The 21,554-nt window shown below is 36.3% G+C and overlaps 2 protein-coding genes across 7 annotated transcripts in view; one reads left to right on the top strand and one right to left on the bottom strand.

Annotated features, from left to right (window-relative positions):
* JAZF1 (JAZF zinc finger 1) overlaps positions 1-5,251 on the top strand; it is a 200,120-nt gene extending 194,869 nt beyond the window's left edge. Inside the window, exon 5 of the mRNA XM_075051455.1 lies at positions 2,908-5,251. Within this exon, the coding sequence (XP_074907556.1) occupies positions 2,908-3,084 (177 nt within the window). The 3' untranslated portion in view covers positions 3,085-5,251. The remainder of the gene's footprint in view (positions 1-2,907) is intronic.
* A 1,078-nt stretch (positions 5,252-6,329) lies between these two features.
* Positions 6,330-21,554, bottom strand: part of TAX1BP1 (Tax1 binding protein 1) — a 62,862-nt gene continuing 47,637 nt past the window's right edge. For all 6 annotated transcript variants that reach the window (XM_075051391.1, XM_075051430.1, XM_075051420.1 and 3 more), the window contains 4 exons: positions 15,991-16,165; positions 15,522-15,670; positions 8,142-8,227; positions 6,330-7,481 (listed from right to left, as the gene is read on the bottom strand). In XM_075051391.1, coding sequence (XP_074907492.1) covers positions 7,280-7,481; positions 8,142-8,227; positions 15,522-15,670; positions 15,991-16,165 — 612 coding nt within the window. In that variant the 3' untranslated portion in view covers positions 6,330-7,279. The remainder of the gene's footprint in view (positions 7,482-8,141; positions 8,228-15,521; positions 15,671-15,990; positions 16,166-21,554) is intronic.

Raw genomic sequence — 21,554 nt, 5'->3', positions numbered from 1 at the left:
CTAAGTAACTGGAGCAATAAAAATGATCTACGAGTTTGGCAGTGGGTTTTGCCATACCTCAACAAACTCAACCCAGACGTACAACAAAGTGTTTACATTACAGCAGTGGAAAAAGTGCTGAAGAGTGGACTGTAATTCTAACAACAGTTTTCTTTTAGGAGTACAGGTCAAATTTCATGTCATACTAGCTCCTCATACTCTGCGTGGTTTACTATTTTTCAAACCTTCCATGGCCCAATTCATTCCACATAGGCTTCTGCTTTAGCATTTCCTTAATTTTTTCTGCCTGAAAGTACTTTTCCCTCTTCATCAAAGCGTGTGGTGTACTCTATACTAGAGGCTGAGTGGATCATTAAAAAATCTGGATCAGGAGAGTACCACTGGCATGGAATAGGGGGTATATTTGTGATTGCAGATTTATGGCATCTGTAGCATTTGATACTCATTTACAAGTATGTTAAAGTGATTTCTTACAAAATTTAAGGTCTAAACAGGTTTCTGTAGTTTCCAAACCTCTTTGGAGGTGCAGGTTCTTAATGGTACTTAGATGTTCACAGAGGCCTTATGACAGTCCTCATGCCATCCAGTGACATCCCCGACCCCCTCACCTCAACAGTCCTGCAGGTGCTGAAGGTTGTAACTATGTGCAAAACCATCCAAAATCTGCCTCAGGATCTCAGATAACTTGCAGGGAATTCACTTGACTGCTCTTGAGGACGAGTTGTAGGTTTGATGTGCTCTCAACTGCGTCGGTGGTACGGCCTTCTACCTCCTCAGAATGCTCTTCACCCAGAAGTAACCTGCACTAACGGCTCATATCCTTCTGTCTGGTTTGTATTGAAGACTTAAAGATTCTCGTCTCCCACATCTCAGATGACAGCTGTGCAGTTGTCATCCAGTATTTTTAAGGATGTAAAGGACAATTTGGGGGCTGGATTTGCAGCTTCAAGTGAGGATTCAGTGCCTGGATGCTCTAGAGAAGCATGAATTTCTGGGCAGAGCAATTGCTTGGAGTCTTGTCCCATAGCCTTTTTCCAGGGTGGATATTTTAGGCTGTTTTTCCTTCTAAAGGATTTCCACAAATCAACCTCTCCAGACACCCAGGCTGCCCTGGCCCTAAAATGCCACTTCAGTGGTACAGATTACTTTGGGCGTTATGAGCTCTGGTGAGAACAGTACCGCGCTCAACTTTATGATTGAAACCGGAGAACTGTTTTTGCTTAAAGATTAAAAATATATTGCTGCCATGGCACAGCTAACGTGTAATAATAAGGACCAGCATTTTATGTTGTAAGGTGAGAACACATAGCTATCTGGGAGACTGGGCGGCTTCTCTTGCAATTACACTCCTCCCTACTTTCCTTCTAAGTTCCTTATACTTCTCCTTTGCTGTTGTGAGCTGTGGTTAGAGCAGGGCAGTGGAGGGCAGCACGCGCAGGGACTGTCTCTCTCAGGAGTGGGACATAACACTTGAGATTCTGACTCGGAGTAAATTGGATTAGGAGGTAGGAGAGGAGAACAGGAAGCGTTGGCAGGAGGGGTGTGGTATTGAAGGTGTTAACCTTGTGCCTTTCTGGGGTTTGCTTTCTGATGTATATAGAGTCTTCTGAAGTTTTAGGAGTTGTAGCTCTGTTGTTTACTGAAGGCTTTTTCCTTTTTGTTTAAAAACAAATTGCTGTGAGTTCCAAGCTGGAGCTTTCACTTACTGTAAGCTGCACGTTGATAAAACTGGTTGCCTGAAGAGCCATGGGGACTTTTTATTACATGTAACACGAGGCAGTGGGCCAGGAAAGACAAAATCCCTGAAGCTTAATTTAGTGGGTTAATTAATATCCAGGCTGTTAATTGATTCTAGGACTTAAGTCTGAGATACGTATCTGGAAGCTTTAGAGAGGACACAGTAGAACCTTGGAGCTGTATCTTTTTGTCACAAATTGTCTTGGCATCTTCTTTGGTTTCTTCCTAGGAGAAGCTCTAATGAAAGACAGTTTGACTGTCCTTATTTTTCCAAAAATCCAAGCTCTTTTAGTGGAAGCAGATAAGACAGACTCCAGTAAGACAAACCCTACATAAAGCAGTTTCACAACAGCTGTTGAGACCACAACAGCTTCTTCCATTTTTGCCAGACATATGTGAAAAGGAGGACAGGGGTATGATTTTGATTTATGTCAAGGTTCTTGATTAATCTAGAAAAAGTGTTGCCTGTTCCCTGACCTTGGCAGTGTAAGGGTGTGTTGTGGTGCTGTCTTTTGCTCTTTCTGTCCAAACTAGTGGAGATCAGTTATCTAGTTTTAGCTGTAGAATATTCCCAAACAATAGCTATTTTGAAGACAGCTTCTCTGGATTATTTTCTAGTGCCCCTGTGTAACTCTTTGAGTTAAGTGTTCCCTGCAGTTAATTCTTTGGAGACAATGTGCAAACTATCAGAATTTGCTGGTGCCTAAAGACATATCTAGAAACAATGACACAAAACAGAACAAACATACCATGGGGGGAAGATTCAGCTTTTTGAAGAAGCGTGACTCAAGTCCCCATGCCAATTCTTTGTTTGCTTGTAAATGAACCTCTGAATAAAATTTGTCAATGCTCTATGAAAAAATGTCAGGAAGCAAAGAACATCCATGTGTGAGCCCATTAAATAGCATTTTTTGGAAAGTGCCATACATTGGGAGATAAAAATCAGAATTACCCAGGTAGATACGTTCCATGTGTTAGAACGGCACAGATTATTCTCCTTCTTGTCCCACCTCGTATCTTGAAAACACAACACATGCATAACACCTAGTGGGAGTTCCTAGCAATTTGTGTGATTTTTGCCCACAAGATTAATCAATTTTTGTTTTTTAACTGAAAGCTAAGCCATTATCAGACCACTTGACCACTAACATTTTACTTTCTCACTCACAGAATGTGAACGGTATAAAGTACCATGCCAAGAACGGCCACAGAACACAAATCCGCGTACGCAAACCATTCAAATGTCGCTGTGGAAAGAGTTACAAGACAGCTCAGGGCCTGCGGCACCACACAATCAATTTCCATCCCCCCGTGTCTGCTGAGATTATCAGGAAGATGCAGCAATAACATGCTGGTCACAAATGTGCCAAGAAATCCTCACCAGCAGTTGCTGATTTTGAGAACAGCCACCTTTTTCAGGGGAAGCACTCAGCAACCCTTTAAAAAAATAAAATGCATGCTTTAAAATTTTCTGTAATTTTGGAATGATGTATCTTTGTAGAGTTAATGATTTTGTACATTTGCACATGTAATCATCATACCCATTTTCATTACTTTGAGATAAGGTGCTATAAAAGCTATAGGTTCTTCAGAACATTTTTCTCCAAAACAACAACAAAAAAATTAGGGGGGCATTGCGTATTTAGTTGTACTGAAGTGTTGAATAGGAGAGGAGGAGAGCTTGGCACTGACATCCTTTCAAGATTGTAATGTGATGAAGACTTTCAATGCATCTGTCAATGTGTGTGCAAAACCAAAACGATACCACCCTTGTCAAACTATAGTTAACATGCCTTACATAATGGAGTTATCAGTGGAGTAGCAAGTCTTTTAGGTAATGGAAATATAAATAAGAGAATGTTTAACATAATATGCTAAAAATATTTTCATACTTAAATAACATACATAAAAAGGTGTGCTTGCTGTATTTTATATTATCTTGCAAATCTTTTTTTTCTCCCTCTTGAATGCTGAAAATCTTGCCATTCAAACTAGTAAACAATCACTTTAGTGTTAGAAATTACTACTTTTTTTTTTTGTACAAGACATCATACTATGTTCATGCCCATCAAACTTTTGAGGACCAATATCCCAGTCCAACTAAATATTTACCCCGAACTATCTGTTAGAAAGACACTTGGAAATACTTAAGTGCAAATTTATGTGTGTGTGAGAAACAATTATCTTCATCTCAGATGAAGTTTTAAAGCACTTTGTAGTTCTCTATTGCCAACAGATTTAATGTTTTATGTGTTGCCAATTCTTGCAACTACTGTACGAGCATGTGCCTGTGGTTGCAAATAAAAATTAAAATTCTACGCCTGGTTTAAGGAGGTCCATTATTTGTGCTAAGGGAGTTTCTAATGCCTCTCCCTCACATTCATTGTATTTTGAGATTTTCTTTGTGCATTTTTTTGCTTCTCATTGTAGGTCACTGCATTCCATTGGGAAGTGTCTGTTTAGCTTTACGATTCATTTTGCTGAAATATGACATATGAGCCTTATTGAAGATTAAGTGCTTCTTGCAGCAGGTGGTCAGAGACTGACTTAAAACAAAAGCCAACATGAGAGCGCTTCGTGTCTGGACCATACCTGAACATTTGTTGCTTACCATCCTGCCTTGAGCGTTCTTCTCTCACAAGTGCTATTCTTGGAGTTCAGCTGGCCAGGAGGGGAGGTGGGCACCCCCCCAGCCCAGCACCATTTCTCACATGGTGAGGGTTAGGGAGGAACTCGCTGTGTTAAACACAGTAACTAACTGCCTTTGCTTGGTTCCTGTTCTTTTATGGAAGTGCAAAAGAAAGCTCAAATAAAGGAGGAATGAGCTTTCCCTCTGTTTTTTTCCAAAGCTTTAAAGGAAAACTTTGTAAGGATGACAATTGCCTATTCTCCAGCAGAGTAAAAGTCCCATTAAAACACGTAGGAATCATCCTAATGAATAAGCATTTCAAAGGAAACGCCACTTTTTCAGATCCTGGAGAGGTGACAGCCCTTGCCTTGTGCAGTGCTGTCAGCCAGGTTTAGAGGATGATCCAGACATGAGAGTTACTGGTACACAAGGGGCCCCAGGTGGCCGCTTCCCACCTTCTGCAGTTTTGGCAACAGATCTGGCCAACAAATACCTTCTGGCTCTGCTCCTAGTGCAAGAAACTACAGGCTGGGTAAGTTCGTTCAACAGCTAAACAGTCATAAAACGTCATTGTTGCATGTAAATTCCTTTGAACTATAAAAATGAAATTCCAGTTTCTATTTACCTATTCATTGTGACAGTATTATTAAACAGGTAAAGATGGGACTATTTTGTTATACTGTGTATAGTGAATGTATTGTACTGTGTCTGTGAAAAGTGTGCTTTAAATTATATTTTCATATGTTTTGTTGGGGACAAAGTACTTTAAGTTTGAAAGTGACAGAGGTTTGTTTTAGAACTGAAGGCAACTTACTTAAAGAATTCCTGTCAAGAAAGCTGCTTATAAATGTAAATCAAATCACATTTAAAATAAACTGCCTCTGACCCAAGACAACTGCTCTTTACTTGTTACTACCCTCAGGAGTTAAGTTCTTGGGCTGTATACAGTCTTTTATTTGTGTATTTTACTTTGGTATCATCAAACTCTGTATTCAATAAACACCTGAAGGAGCTTAAGCACTACACCACTAATGCATAAAATTACACAGAATGCTACAGCCTGGAGAAAAAAAAAAAAAAGAGTATTTTGATTTAAGCAGTCAAAAGGACTTCAGATTTCACAGGCTGTTCCCTTTGAACATCACCAGATAAAATTTGGACTGATGCTACAGAAGCCCCCTTTTAATGGTAGGATATGGGTTACCTTTCTTCTGAAGGTTTTCAGAAATGAAGTGGCCATCACCATGAAAGGAGAAATCATCACACCTGTAATTCAGTGAGGTTGTGGTAGAGGTATTTGGCTTCTGTCATGTACCTGCAAACTTACTGTAAGCAGCTGTGTCAAGAGTGGCTATTTAACAGGGAAACTCTTTCAGTAATTCCCTGTATATACACACACATCTAAGAGCAGTCACTGCTTTGGCACACTCAGGTTTTGAGATTGTCCTGCCTGTGTGAGACTTCACAAGTCTTTAATAATATGATAACTTAATAATATTTTGGTTTTAGAGCCTGTTCTAACCATTTTCATATGCTGTTGAGTTATGGTAAGCAAAAAATTTACAAAATATTCTTTCGGTACTTCCGTGCCTTACCTCAGACCATCTCTTGACATGAAGTTCACAGTTTTAAAAAAAAAAAAAATCTAAGACTTAAAATGGAACACAAGGACTGATACAGTAGCTGCTACCCAAGACACTGCGATTTATCTATGTCATGCAGTTTTTAATAAATCCTGCATTGAGCAGGATATTGCACATGTTCACAAGAGAACTCTAGACAACAGAAACTACTCAAAACCTTAATCCCCGAGTCTCTCTCTCTCTCTCAAACAAAGAACATAAATACATGTGAGCAACAGTTTCTTTGTCATAGGAAGCTGAAACATCATTTACTGTAAGCACGTAAAGCCTAAACTCTGTTTTATTTCAAAACGAGCAACAGGAAAAAAAGGACCACTGACTCCATGAGTAATTTTGCTTTTAATGTAACAAGACTACTGTACAACAAGTGGAAAGCAAAATTTACTTACTTAATCAGTTAAAGTAAATATAAAATGTTTAGATATACACACATGTTTTTACTTACTGGAAAGAAATACATAGAGTTAAAATGCAGACAGTTTTAAAAGCCCTAAGCCAAAAGGAACACAATTCACTGTTGTGAAAATTTAACAATATTTTCTACTGAATGCAACTGCAACGCAAGAGCAATGATTTTTTTTAAAACAATTATTTTTAGGCATTTAAGCACAGCAGTTTCTTTAAACTCAAAAATACTGCCTTAAGGTATAACATACTTAATTTAACATTATCCCTTAACGCAAACATTCTCTATGTAAGACTGACATATTTGCCATTCCTTTTGTTGCAAGCATGTAATCTCACAGTACATGCATCTACATTGCAGAAATGTACTAGAAAACTATATTTTCATAGGGCAAGTAATGTAATTTTCTGATTTAACTGTTACTTGAAAAACTGCACAAATTTGCTAGGAGAAACATCTGTTTATTACATTTTTTAATCATGCCTCAGTTATCATGGTCAAGAGGAACCACAGGTGTTTTGGTGGCTTTTTTTTTTTTTTTTTACATAGCTGAAGAGCATCATGAAGCTGGTCTCATTTTTTCTGAGGCTAAGTCATTCCTGTGTCCTTACAAATTCCACTAAGTAGGGGAATAAATAGCTACATACACAACCAGGTGGGGTTTGGGAGGCGTTTTTTAGTATAATGTTAGGTAGAGAGAGGGGATAACCCAATAGCAGCTTACAGCCATGATTTATCAAGGCTCCCATTACATTAGCTTTTAATCAGAAGTCTGCACTGTTACAGAAAAGCTGCACTGTTTTTGTTCCATAGGTGAACTACTCAAAGTTAGGGTTTTTTAAGCTACACTGCAAAACAAAGTATTTAATCAAAATTTAATACGTTCTGATCGAAGTGCGTCTGCACATGCCTCTCAAACCCTTGCTGATCATAGTCAGGTGGGAACTGCTCACTGCACATGGGGCACACCTTCCAGTGACTCTCAACGTGTTCCTCAAACTTGCTCTGATCATAGTTAGGTGGAAACATCACATCGCAAAGAGGGCATTTCTTGTGCACATCAAAGCTTCATGAGGAGGCGGAGAGAAAGAAAAAGAGGAAACAGTGTTTAATGTGTTACTGCAAAAGAAAATTGAAGAGTAGGATCCTGCTGCCACCAATGTTAACAGCTTTACTACAAACTTAAATTTGAGCACACATTGTATCTAAGCAAGTATCGTACAGTTAATTTAAATGTCTTCACTGAAAGTGCTCAATACAGTTAAAATAGTTTTACAGAGGAGTTCCAAAATAACCTGGCATTTTAAAAGCAACATAATTTTGACATAATTCCAGCTACCACTGAATACAAATCTATTGAATGTCTTAATGGCCAAGCAGTTTCATGGGAAACCACTCACTCTGCTCATAAATGCTTGCTCTTAGCAAACATAACACTTTATAAAAGCTCTAAACTTAAGTTCACAATTAAGTTGGAAAGAGAGGGAAAAAAAACAAAAGTTATTCATTCATTTACTAAAAAAATTGTCCAAATTCCACCAAAATAAGGTATAGCACAAATAGTCTTCCCAGTCTCACAGCATATTCTCTGATCATTAATTGTAAACCAAACGTGCATTGAAAACGCTTAATAGTTTTTCATCTCCACCCCCCACCCGAATAAAAAAAATCCAGTTATATAGAAACGTATCCATGCCATTAAAGACCAATAAAAAGTAACATTTACCTGGAATCAAAGCAGAAACCTGTTCCACGTTCATGCAAGAGAAGACTTGGAGGATCAGGAGCAGAAGGTACAGTGTTGTCATCATCCTATTACAAAAAGAAAGTATGTTAAATAATACCCACTAGAAGCAGCTGCTTTGGTTTTTTTTCTCTTTCATATGCATTTTTGTAATCAGGCATAAACATGGATGAAATTGACCCTTCATTTTATAATCCCTGCAGCATAAGTTTTACTTTAGTGTACAAAAGAGGCACAGTTAATGAACATGAAAAGCTAAACACTGACTGCCCTTTGACCACGTACCTAGAGCAGAGACCTGTGTCGGTGCTGCTAGAATGCTTCTACTAACACAGTAACTAAGGAAATGCAGGTCACCTCACTGTTAACACCCGGGGGCTAAGTCGGAACAGAAAAACCTGTGTTGAACTGAACGCAGGGCATCAGACTGCAAACCGTAATAGCATTTTATTGAGAGCTAAAACTCAAAAATAAATTCTAGACAATAGAACGTCAAGTCAGACTTTAAGAATCTGTCAATTTAAATTTCAGCAAGGAGAGAAAAGACATTGATTTTGATTCACGTGCTTGCCTCCCAAACGGTCAGTTTTGAGTGATCTGCCTATGCTGCTCTCACCAGCCAAGCATGTCACACATTTCACGCTGCCGTCAGGCACATCAGCTAAATTGCCCTGTTCGGCTGCTTCCTCTCATCAGCTCTGTCAGTTGTGCTCTCCCTTCATGGACACTAACAGCACATAAATAGCTGCAGCAGGCACTGATGAGGATCGCTCTACTGATGGACAAGCAGGTTTGCCTCAGAGCTTCTATCAGGTTAGGAAGGCAGGTCAGCCTCTAGGGAATATGCTGCTCCTCACTTCTCACAAAAGGAGGAAGAAATCTGCCTGCAATGGGAAATTCTCAAGCAGAAAAAAGAAGAATACCTACAGTGACTGGATTCTGAGAGTTACCTTCTGACAAGCAAGGGGTCAGAGCACTTACATTTTGAGGGTTTGGGGGTGGGTTTTTTTAATTCCATGATGATACTATTACAAATTAAGATATAAATAAACACAGTGATGTAAGCAAACGCAATTAGGGGAAGAAAACAGCACTGAAGGAAAATAAATTGAAGGAGAAGGAAGAAAATCAGAACTGTGTTTGTAAACCCATTCTTTATGCAGCATCAAACCATTCATTATACAGCATCTCGGTTCCATTCTGCAATTAGATAATGCAGCACAAAATCTACTCATTTTAAGGTGGGAATACAGGTAAATTCAGCAAGATTTTTGAAACTCCAACTCCTACATCACTTCCCTTTTCATCTCAAACATGCCTTACATGCAAGAATTATTAATTATTTTGCTGATCTTCAAAAATGGATGTGCAAGGGACCATATATAACAGTAGACATGCTGTATGTTTTATACAGACAACTAATATGTATATTCAAACATATTTCATTTTTAAGCTAACATACTTTGTCCTTATGAAGAGTTAATGGAAACAGAGTAAGAAGGGAAGATTCCCTCAATATTTTTCTTCTCCTGACAACAGCTGTTTAATTTCAACCATTTAACATTTCCATTAGGCAGACAGTGGGGCTTGCTGTGACAGATGCTAGCAACAGACGTATTTTCCAGTCTAGCTTGCTTTGCACCTGCAGTAAAAAGGGCCTATGGGTTTTTAAATGTTATTTGTTCCTTTTGTCACAAAAGAGATAGGATGTGTGTATTAAAGAAGAAAAGCTATTTAAAGTACTCTTGTGCTACAATGGTACAGGTAGTGCCAAAACCATGACAAATTTCCTGAATACCAGACTGTAAGTAGACCAGGACTTACCTGAGAAAATGAATGTGCATCTTCCTTCAGAAAAATAGCCTCACTACAAACACAGGCCTAATTAACATTTAAATCCCTAGAAAATACTTTCTCATAATTCTTCACTGTTTGTCATTCAGTTACTGCTGAATTTTTGTCACAGCACTTATTAATACTTGGTTAAAAATGACAAAGTGAATGAGGTACTTCTCTGGTGAAAGGGCTCTTCAGCCTCAAATTCCCTAAGTAAGCTTTGTTTAGGACAGATTAGCAGACCCAATGACAAATGCATAGGTTATTCATTATATTAAGGGTTATTAATTTTAGTTGACCAAGGAGTCAGGATTTACCAATGCTAAGTACTAACTTTGTATATAAGGGCATTAACCTAAATTATGTAAATTATGATAAAAATGGGTCTCTTTTCCCAAAATTATTAATGCATTCAACAAAACCCAACTTTTAGAAAGAGTCTTTACACAGACCTGAAGGAAACCACTGACCTGAATGCCCAACTGTAACAGAACACAGAACTCATCATTCCTGAAGGAATCCATCTTCCATACAAATGTTAGAATACCACAGAAATTTTAGTTTCCCTATCAGAAAAGGAAACCTCTCAGTCTTTATGCATGCATTACACAAAGATTAAAATGTGGCAAATGAATGGCAAATGAAATATGTTCCTATAACACATTATTCAAGTAGAAGTGATCTTACCAATGCCCTCCATCCATTTATATTAGCTGTGTCAGCAGAAGTAAACTGCTTTAGCATCAGCTTCCCCACATGCATATTTCTACTCCACTACCACAGTCCTTGGGAAACCAGTGATTTTAATTAGAATCAACAAAATGCAAACTGATTTATACAAAGGTTTGCCATTTTAAAATTTATTGTTAAAATATCAGCACTGCCTGGCCACCTTATATAAAGCGTTAATAGGTTGGGTAGGGTTTTTTAGTTTGTTTTGGGTGGGTTTTTCACATTATTTACTCTAGTTAATTTAGTTATTTGTTCAGTATTTTGCCCCCAAGTGCTAGTCACCTGGTAAGATAAAATTGTTTACAACAAGTGTGATACCCTACTGTATAACAATAAAACATTCCTCCTCATTGCTTTTTGAAAAACTGATTTGAGGAATATGATGCTTTCCTCTACATTGGCACACACGCACTATCCTGCATTGCTGCCTTGTAGACACTAGCTTCAACAAAAGGCAAGCAAAAGTTATTAACAGTTTAAAATAAAAAATAAAAAAAAAAGAAAAAGGCTTTTCTGATGTCAAAGTAACATTAAGTTTGGTATGTCCTAAGGATATAGATTTCTCACGATCCAGTTCAGTTAATTGTAAAAATCATACTGTGTGTTCCTTATAGTAGCTTCTGACCTGCACACCATGTAAGAATGGCAATACTAAATATGTACTGATATTATGCTGGTAAGATACGGAAGGTCTGTCTCTTCAGTATACTTTTGCTCTTGGCCAAGTATATAAAGAAAGATCAGTTCTTAACCTTTTGTTATGCTTAACCCAAACAATAAGAATGCAAATCTATATTGAGCATACCTCAAAGTGCATATTACAGAGATTACTGGATACTTAAAGAATGGTCAAACAGTAACAATGAGAACTTTATCTTGGTCTGAGATTATTTCACAGCTATTCTAATTACAAGTTACAGTGAACAGTATACAATCACCAATAACTAAAAACTCTCGTGCAATACCCTGTGGTAACTTGGAACTTCTGGAAAACACAGAAAATGTCCCATTGTATTGGGCTCTGACAGCTATTTCTGTCATTTCAGATGGACAAAACTCCTGAAGTGTACCCTGTAAAACAGAGAACTGTACAAAGGGAGGACAGATCTTACTCATCTTGGTTCACAATCACTTAGTGCCCAGTTTCTTCCAGCTAGTATAACCAATGATAACATCATTTATAAGAATAAAGAATGTACGTACGCTTTTCAGCCTGACATTTAGAAACCAGTCATTCTCCCATGGTAAAACAAACCATCCCCTGAAGACTCCAAAGCCGAAATGAGAAGGTTAGTTGAAGCTGCTTCACAGAAAGAGTTTGACAATAATTGCCGGAGGCCAGGCCTCAATGGCTTGGCCTATACTGTATTTTAAGCATAGGCATCAGCTTACTCTCAAGACCCCATGGTCGCATCATCCAGGTTATTTGGACGGAAGCCCATACTCTGTATTTTGAGAAAGAGACAGTTTAATCTGCCCTTCATGTAGACAGAGAGCCAGCTTTCTTGCACTCCAGACTGATAACTAGGGACATGGCTGCACATACTTAGTCCAAGTGCTCTACAGTGCCCTGCAGCCATGTAACACAGTTGATATGTGGCCTTATGGCCTTACAAAAAGAGTCTGATATCATGTGCCCACAGGCTGGCACTGTGATCATGTAGCATAATAAGTGCCAAGCCTTCTGAATCTGAAGTTTGGATAATTAAGTTAACATATTATAAAGGATGCCTTTAACATCATGACTTAACTATTATCATTGGACTGTAACTCTGACTCTTTAAAATTACCACAATGACTTCCACAAATTATAGGAATCATAAAGATAAATATATAGCATTATACAATAAAGCACAGTAAAAGAAAGAGGGGGTTTGTCACTACAAGAGCAAGAACAGAAAGCCAGACATTAACTGTCAAAAACAAGCGCAACTAACCTTGTTTTGGTAAAACTAACCAATCTTGCCTCACGTACTGCTTTCATAATTACAACTGTAAGCAGTTCCAAGATTGCCAAACAGAAATTTGAAACAAAGCCACATGATACTGTACAAAACCCACAGGCTTGAACAATCCCTGTCTGATTTCTACAGATCATTTTAACATGCAACAGTAAGTGAACCGATACCCATCCTAAGCTTTGAACAATAAATGGACACACTGCTAACGTATAGTGAGGGTAGACTGGAAAGAAGAGTACATGTATTTTCTTTCTGTAATTCAGCTCTGCTGCAGGAGTGAAATCAAACAAACTCTTTTAGGTTTCTCTACCTCTCTGCAAGCAGTCTGGTCTCCCAAGAGGTATCTGGATGCCAACTACTCCTTTTATGTCTATCCTATACAAAAGATAGTAATTGGCTGCCAGGGTCTAATAAAGTGTAGTAGGGTTTTTTGCTAGAAGAAAGGCCATTTTGGATTCATCTCAAAAAATATCCTGACCTGGTTGTCAGTTGCCAAAAGTTACACTCTCTTTCCCCCACAAAATTATGGTGACTAACAACATTGTTTAAGAGTCTCAGGACAGTTATTCTGGGCTTACTGCCAACTGTAATCAGGACTACATTTCTAAAACTCACACTTTAGTATTAAAAATATATGTATGTTTTGTTTATGGATCTCTCCTGTACATGCCTGCTTCTAGAAATTATTTGCTCCAAATGATTACATTTTGGTCAATTATGGGAGCATGAGCAAATGGAAAGTTAGTGCCGAGTAGATGACAGCAGGAACTCATGGCAAGTCAACTATTCTACACAAAATCACCATGGTGTGCGTGCTCATGATTAACACAGACCAGCTTACTGCTCTCAGAAATCATGGTTTAACTGGCCTGAGAGTTCCAAAAGTCAACACTATCATAGGTAAACCACCACCAAAACAGCCATGAAGTGGTGGAATTGACTAGAACACCCTCAAGGTCTTAAACTAATATAACATGTAGTAATAAGAATGTGGAGAGGAAAATGACAGAAGTCCATACAATGGTAATATTTTAAACAAAGTAGCAAGACTACCAATCCTTTTCTTCTGGGAGGGAATCCTCCTCCAACAAAAGGCTCCACATCTTAATGGTTTAAAAATGCAGAGAACTACATCTTAAACAGCTTATTTTAAAAAAACGTACAACAAATGGTAATCTCTTCATATTTATCATTTTATACTTGCTGTTTCTTCTGCATAAACAACAGGCTCTCCTTTATAATGAATTGCCTACATATATGGTATTTTTCCCTGTTTTGTATTTTAAATACTGCATTAGAATTGTTTTATCTTTGGCATATTACCAAGTGTCTAGAAAGATTCTTGCAACTACTCATTTCCATGTAAATTTCTACACTACACATAAAGTCTATTTTTGGGAAGAGCAAACAACTGATTCTCATTTGAAAGTAAAAAAATAAAGATACAAATTATTTGATTTAAAGGCACCTTTTGTCAAGTTGAACTTTATTTAAGCCTGTTACATTCCATCTCATTACAAAAATCCAAGTTATGTCAGCAAATGAGCACAAGACTCTAGCACTGTTTCTCTTGGGTTTGCAAGAGGGCAAAGCACATAGATCAGAAAGAACACCCTGCTAATTAAACTGAAGCAGATGACTAAAGAAGAGAAGAGCTTGTCATATGTAATACCTACGTCAAGAATGATCAGATTAAATATGCAAAGTGTAAAGTAAAGGTGGGCAACAGCATTAAGCTCACATTCTAGATCTTGAACAGGCTGCAAAAGTTCTGACAGTTTCTCTAATTATTCACAGTAATGGACACTGGGGGCAAAAGGTAGGAGGGAGAAATACATTTCTCTCTATTATAGGTGCTGAGCACCAGGGCTGAAACCATGCCTGTCTGAACACTGATCAGTTTCTGCAAAGGTTAATAGCAATTAAATGTGGCAAACTAGACTAAATGAGAAACAGGTCATGATACCACTGTACTTGCAAAGAGCACAATACTTTGCAGAAAGGTGTTTCTTTAATATTTTTGAAGGTGCAAGAGTAGTTAGAATAATAAAGAGTAATAAGTTTGTTCCTGTTCAAAGACATACAGTCCAGTTTATTACAGAAGCCAATTTACTAAAACCATTTTTTATACCAGAACATGCAAGTTAACTGTATTAAAAAGAAAAGCTAACCAGTTTCCACTTAAAACATACAAGGCCCTAAAAAAGAAATCAGTGAGAATCTGTCACTTTCAGTTTAATCAGCTTTAGATAATAGTCAATTAGCTCTTCCAAATATATGTCTAACAGCAAAAAACATTCAAAATAGAAATTAATAAATGCAGATTTGCAAAAGACAGAAAAAAGATTAATACATTAGAATAAAGTATGTAATACAATGCAAATTTTCATTCCGCATTTAACTGAAAATACTGGTATCAGAATCCTTTAACTTTTTATCTGTTCTGTTACAATTTAGTTCCTACATAGAAATTATAAAATGAGTAAGGCATGGCTACATTTTAGGCCCTCATTCTACCACATAGGAGAGAAAAATCAGAATGAGTTGGGATTACTTGGATTTTTCTACTTTAGTGTTTAAAAAGATTAAGAAGCTACTGTCCTAATACCAAAATCAAGCTGTCAGTAACTCAAGAGATTACGGGAACAAGTATATTATCCTCAATTGATGTGCAGAGTTTTCTCCTAAAACATTGTTCAGGGAAAAGAAAAATCCATTCCGGATTTACATAACAATAAATCAGGCTTATCAGATACTGAAAACCTATGTGCAACTCTTGATTACTCATTAGTAAACATATCAAGGGAAAAAAATAATAAAAAAGGTAACTTGCATTGCTATCCTCAGGATCTTCTAAACCATCAGGCCGGCTAAGATTGCGTGAAGGCTGACTACACACTACATCATCTTCTAGCTCCCAAAAGGAAGTTCTAACAGGTGGTCTTTGGATCTCATCAGGATTAAAAGCGCCATCTGCTCCATCTGAAGAAAAATTAATTAGAGCATCTTTGTTCAGTAGAGTTCGTATTTTGAGATTACAGATGTGCTACCTCACATTTAAAAACCAAGACTTAAACACGTTTTTGGTTTAGATAATATAAAACAAGAGAAATCACCTCTTTCAAAAGTTGTTTCTTTGAAACTTTGTTTACCTTATTGATTCTCATCAATCAATAAAGGCTCTGTGCACCAGTATAAAGATTGTTGGTACTTAACCTGCATTAAATGAGCCATTGCCTTTGAAACGGTCAGAGAGAAATTATACTGGGGGGTGGGGGGGTGGAATTTTGCAATTTACTTACCTCTTCTTTCTTGAATTGCATAAGGGTTTCCATACTGCAATACTGGTAGTCTGCTTGGCACTGCAGGAACTGGTCCATTTTCCTCTGAATATGGGTTGCGAAAATGTAATGTCTGTTGTGAAATCTGTCCTTCCATCATCCTTCCCGCTTGATTTCCTGGTGTCCTTCCAAGTTCCTAAATAATTCAAAGGTTAAAATGTAATTAACCTACAGAGTCCTAGCAAAGTTTGAAATTTTAATGACATACTTAGATTTGTTTTTAAAAATACATCTGGTAACCTTCCCACTTTCACCTTGATCTAGTGCCAAATATACCATACATACCAAAAATAGTCAATGAATGACAGAAAATACAAAGAAGATACTTTAAAGAAATTTTTTTTTCTCTTGTTCCATCATCAGTTAATTCAAATTACATAAACAGAACTGCCACATTCTTCAAGAAATATCTGCATCCTTTTTACAATGAAGAAAAATCAGTTAAATAGGTAAAGAATGGGTGGATTAACAATAACAACTGAAGATGATGCACAGTGAGAAAAGTTTTTTAAAGTTACAATTAAAAATAAAATAATTCTTTTTTTGATATCATACCATACCATTCAAGAATATACCATTTTAGTATGTGAAGTGCATGTATATACATACTTGACATAATTCCCTATGCATTTGTGAGTGGCAGGTATTTTAAGAACTATTAAGTACATTGCACTGGATCCTTTCCAATATCTAACAGCAGAACATAGACCTACATGAAGCTTAACTTAACACTAGCTAAGCTGAGCTCAAGGCTGTCACTTTCAGTAGGAAACAAAGAATGTTAGAACAAACTTTTGCTCAATGTCCTTCACATGCACACACACAGGGAGAGAAACCAGCACAGAGACATTAGAAACAGTCTCATGTAACTTCCTTAGTTACCCTTACTTGCACGCACAGTCATGTATGCATGTTAAGCTCCATACATTATTTGCAGATGCACTAGATGTAGCTGTGTTTAAAACTAGAAGAGAATTATTTTGTTCAAATGCAGATATCCTATCCAACGCATTCACCTAAAACTATACCTACAGAGGCAAAGATCCATTACTTTTCCTCATTCTCAGTTCCTTTAAAAATCGATTTTTAAGTGTGAAGAAATATGTTAAACCAGTTGAAACAATTTTGTCCTTGCTTGTGATTCTGTTTGCTGACCATGTTCCACTTTTTAATTATTAAGGGTTTTTTTAGTTGTCATTATGTCAAAACATTTCTATTATCATTATACCAAGTATAGCCAAAAACTTCCTTGTCCTAGTCACTGCTAACACAGCTGAAATTTTTGCATGTTTCTCCTTTTTGTGAGCAGAAAGAAACAAAAGGAATGTTTAGTTTTTTTCAATTAATATATAATATTATCTACAATGCTGACAAGCAGTTTGTGGCTTGCAATGACTGAAGATATGAAAACACTTTTGAGCTTCACTGTAAAGCAGACTTAACAATCCAGTTAGTACCATTTTGTTCTTACATTCAAAAAAGACAGACTGTACTCTATAAAAAAAATTACAATCTAAATGTAAATCAAAGTGAGAGGGGAAAAAAGAAAACAATAAAGCAATGAGACTGGTCAATGTGTTAAGCAGTGGTTTCTGCATCAATAGCACGAAGTCGTCACCTACTTAGTGGGCGTGAGGGAAAGGGTAGTTTGCAGGAGCACCCTGAAGAAAATATTGTTACTCAGTGGAAATCTCTTTCCAAAACATAACAAAATAGCATGGAAAAAAAGTGCACAAGTATGCACATTTGAAAACGTAACAGAAAAATGATGAAGCATGGTCTTACAGATCAATTAATGATATTTGAATAGGGGAGGAAAGAAGATAGACAATGGTAGGTCATGAAAGATCTGGAAAGGATCCTGAAAGCATAACAAGTAACTCCTGATAAATGCAGTGGAGGCTGACAGGCAAAACAATGGGCTAGGAAAATGCTGTGTATCCTACACCACCTTCTGAATGAAAACAAGTGAGAAAAGGTTTCTCCCATCAAGGCCAGAATAGGCTACAGCAGGTGTGACAATTCTATTGAAATTCCAAGTAAGATTTTTAACTTGATGGACAGCTGGAGGAGACCACATTACAGATACTTTACATCAACAGAATTTAGGTAAACACTGGGATAACATAAATTTAAAAATGGGTCAGATTGAAAATAATTTGCTCTGTCATTCTGTATACTATAACCTAGGTATCGTGGTCACAACAGTAGCAATCATGAAGAGGCCCATGAATATATATGTAAATTCAGCATTAACTGCTAGACTAACTGACTATCTTTGATAAAATTCAGACAGTAGATTCTAGGAAGTAAAACTATTACTCAAGGTTGGTATTTTCTATTTACATTAACAAACAGAAGTTAGTGCTATTTTTCACAAAAGTAAAGCAGATTAGATTACTTATTTCAAATAATATTTATACTACAAGCATCATATGGAACAAAACTGCACCTGTCTAATTACAAAATGAGTAAATTCTAAATCCATGAGAAGTTGTGTTTTCATACACAGATTTCAAAGATTACACTTCCTGTGAAAAATAATTTGCCCTTTATGAACTTAATGAGCAAAGGTGGTCTAATTCATCCTTCTTCCTCCTTCTTTATAACCTCACCTATTTTATATATTTACAGTGTAGCAAGGGTTTATGTGTAGCTTACTTCAAAATTCAGTGTTTTCATCCAAAATATAAAATCGCTGAATTTATTGAGGGGCTTAAATGGCCTTATTTAATTCTGATCTTTAAATATTTGTATCAGAACTTCTTTCAGAAAAAAGCTCAAAACAGAACTCTTCAAAAAAATTAATATACTTAGAATTCTAGACTCTTGCATATAATCCATAAAGATCATAACTACTAAAGGGTTTTTATAACTTATAAACCGTTAAAACTGTAAGCCAATATGTATGTTAAAAGACAGTAATTAAAGTGACATAAACGCAGTCAGTGCATCAGCTGTAATTTATCCAAAGAAAAGTCTTTCTTATCCTTCCATTTACTAAAATGGGTTAAAGGGAGAGAGCATGTATGCCAAGAATATCCAAAATGAATATGCCATTTACAATTCAGAACAAAGCAAAAAATTCTGAGAAGTAAAAATGAAAATAATCATTAAAAAATAGAGATTAAGAGAGATAGGCTTTCCAATCATTTTGTTCTTTCTGGTTAGCACTTTCTTCTGGGTTCATATTTGCTAACGTAATGTTAACAAAAACTTCAAAAGATGGAAACGTGCCTTTTCGCCAAAAGACTTTAAATTGAATCTTAAAACCAAGACTTCAGCTACCAAGTAAAATGTCTCAGTTATTAAAAGGCACAACTCAATATATTTTTCTTATAAACAGGTAAACTTCAGCCTAAACTCTAGAACACAAAAATGCAAAAAATCAAGTAGCAATAACTATTCTGAAAACAAAACACCACTCAAATGAAAAAAGATGGAAATTATAAATTTACTGTTATATATGTACTATCAGGTTTCAGACATAAAAGGTTTAGACTCCAACTGCAACATCATAAAGTCATTTTCAAACAGGAAAAAATTATCTACAAATGGTAAGGCAGCTTACAGAAAGTTATCTTTTTCTGGAGCACTGGCTGTAAACAGCATGCTATTTATTTTCTTTTAGAAAAACCTTCTAATACAGGATAACACAATTTCTGCCTAACATCCTCCAAGTAAAATATGCTCCTATAGATATGATGTAAAACTACATTAGTGTTACTTGAAGATTTACAGACTAAATTGCACATATGATTGAAATGGTTAAGGTTAAATGGTTAGGATTACATCTTAAAGTTTTAGTGAGCATGTAAAATCTAAATAATTCATCATTACTCAATACAAAGCAGGAACTATTCATTATCAGTGAAATTAAGATTTTCCTTTTTAAAATCAATTTCTTCTGCAATATGGAAGCAGTTTAGAAATAAAATATTAATGCCACTGCCTCTTAATTTTAGCATAACATAAGATTAAAACAGAATGTAGATCAAAGTGACTGTAAAAAGGTGCTGTAAAATAGCTTTAGCCAGAAGTTGGATAGCTAGTATAGAGACTGATTTTTAAAAAAATTTTTAAAATTAAAGTCTATGTAAGTGTGTAAGTAAAATAGAAACCAAGTAATCTTATAGGTTTGAAGACACAGCAAATGAACATTTTTAGCATGCTATGTTTGGTGACACTTATAAACAAACACTGATAATGGCGTATAAATTGAAAAGCTGTTTACTATACTGTGCTTAACCTTTTAAATCATGGTTCCTGTCTAGCAAGGCACTTTGATTCTTCTTTGTAAGAAATATAAATTTGGTAGACAAAGTTCCAAGCTTTTATAAGCTCCATACATTATTACTACAGTTGTTCTCCATCTTCTGTGTGGTGTTTAAAATTACTCCCTCCAGTTAAACTAGATTCATCAAAACTCAGCTTTTATTTTGCTTTCTTCTGAATTAGAAAAATGAGACAGATCTATTGAAAATTACATCTTTGGTTTAAAAAAAAAAAAGATAATTTAAATACCAACTACTTGAGAATCTAGAATTTTACAAAACACTTAACTAGCTTAATCTGAAATTAGTTTAATTTCAATTTATCAGTACACAAATTCCTGTTTTTACTAAGTATCTGTTCATACTGGATTTTAAGTAATGTGAACAATCCTAACTTTTCCACAATATCATGCAATACTATCTGAATGTAATAAAGACATTTTATTATTTCACTTTTCAGTAAAACCTAGCTTTGATTAATTGCCATATAATACCTTAGAGGTACTTCCAACATTAGAACATTAACATTAATATTTCAGAATGTCTGGTTTAACAGTAATGGTAATGAATTTGATTAGACAGTGAACTCTCGAAAGTAGCAGTCCATTTTCTATCACATATTTAAAAATCCGAGTACTGTTTGTGTATCTTTCTTTTCTGATAAAGACATTTTTCCAGTTGTAGTTTACTGAAGTCACTACTGTCACATGTCAAGCTGCTCTTATTATTACAAGCAGTCAATAAGAGAACTGCAGATGTCAAAAGGATTTGGTTGTATGCACACATCATGAAAAACCTGGAGATTATACTGCTAAAATGTCTACATTTCTAGTTATAGGACAACACTGGATAAAAGCAAAAATAATCCTATCCAGTGATGGAAAAAATAAACTGTCAAGCTAGGTATGTACCATTCATGTCTTATGCCAGGATTCCAAAGGGACTAAGGTTTACTAATTGTGCTGCCTGTCAGCCAGTAACTCCTGGAAGTATCAGGGAGAAAGTCTGTCTCAAAGAAATTAAATTCCTGCAAGTTTTGTTAACTGATGCTCCCTTAGAGGACAGAAAGGCTGCAGCATGAACTCCGTAATAATCTTTTCTGTTTGGCCAAGCAGCACATGCACTAAGCTGGTATCAGCCTCTAGACACAACAGGGTTGAACCTCTTTTCACTAAGAGATAAAAGGAGTAAAGCAGGAAGGAGTTTGGAAGTCCACTGAAAACGCAGAAAAACAGGGATGTTGCCGAGATT

Source organism: Buteo buteo, chromosome 2 (assembly GCF_964188355.1).
Source record: "Buteo buteo chromosome 2, bButBut1.hap1.1, whole genome shotgun sequence".
NCBI classification, from domain to species: domain Eukaryota; kingdom Metazoa; phylum Chordata; class Aves; order Accipitriformes; family Accipitridae; genus Buteo; species Buteo buteo.
Note: the sequence above shows the minus strand (reverse complement) of the source record. Positions and strands in the feature narration are given on the sequence as shown.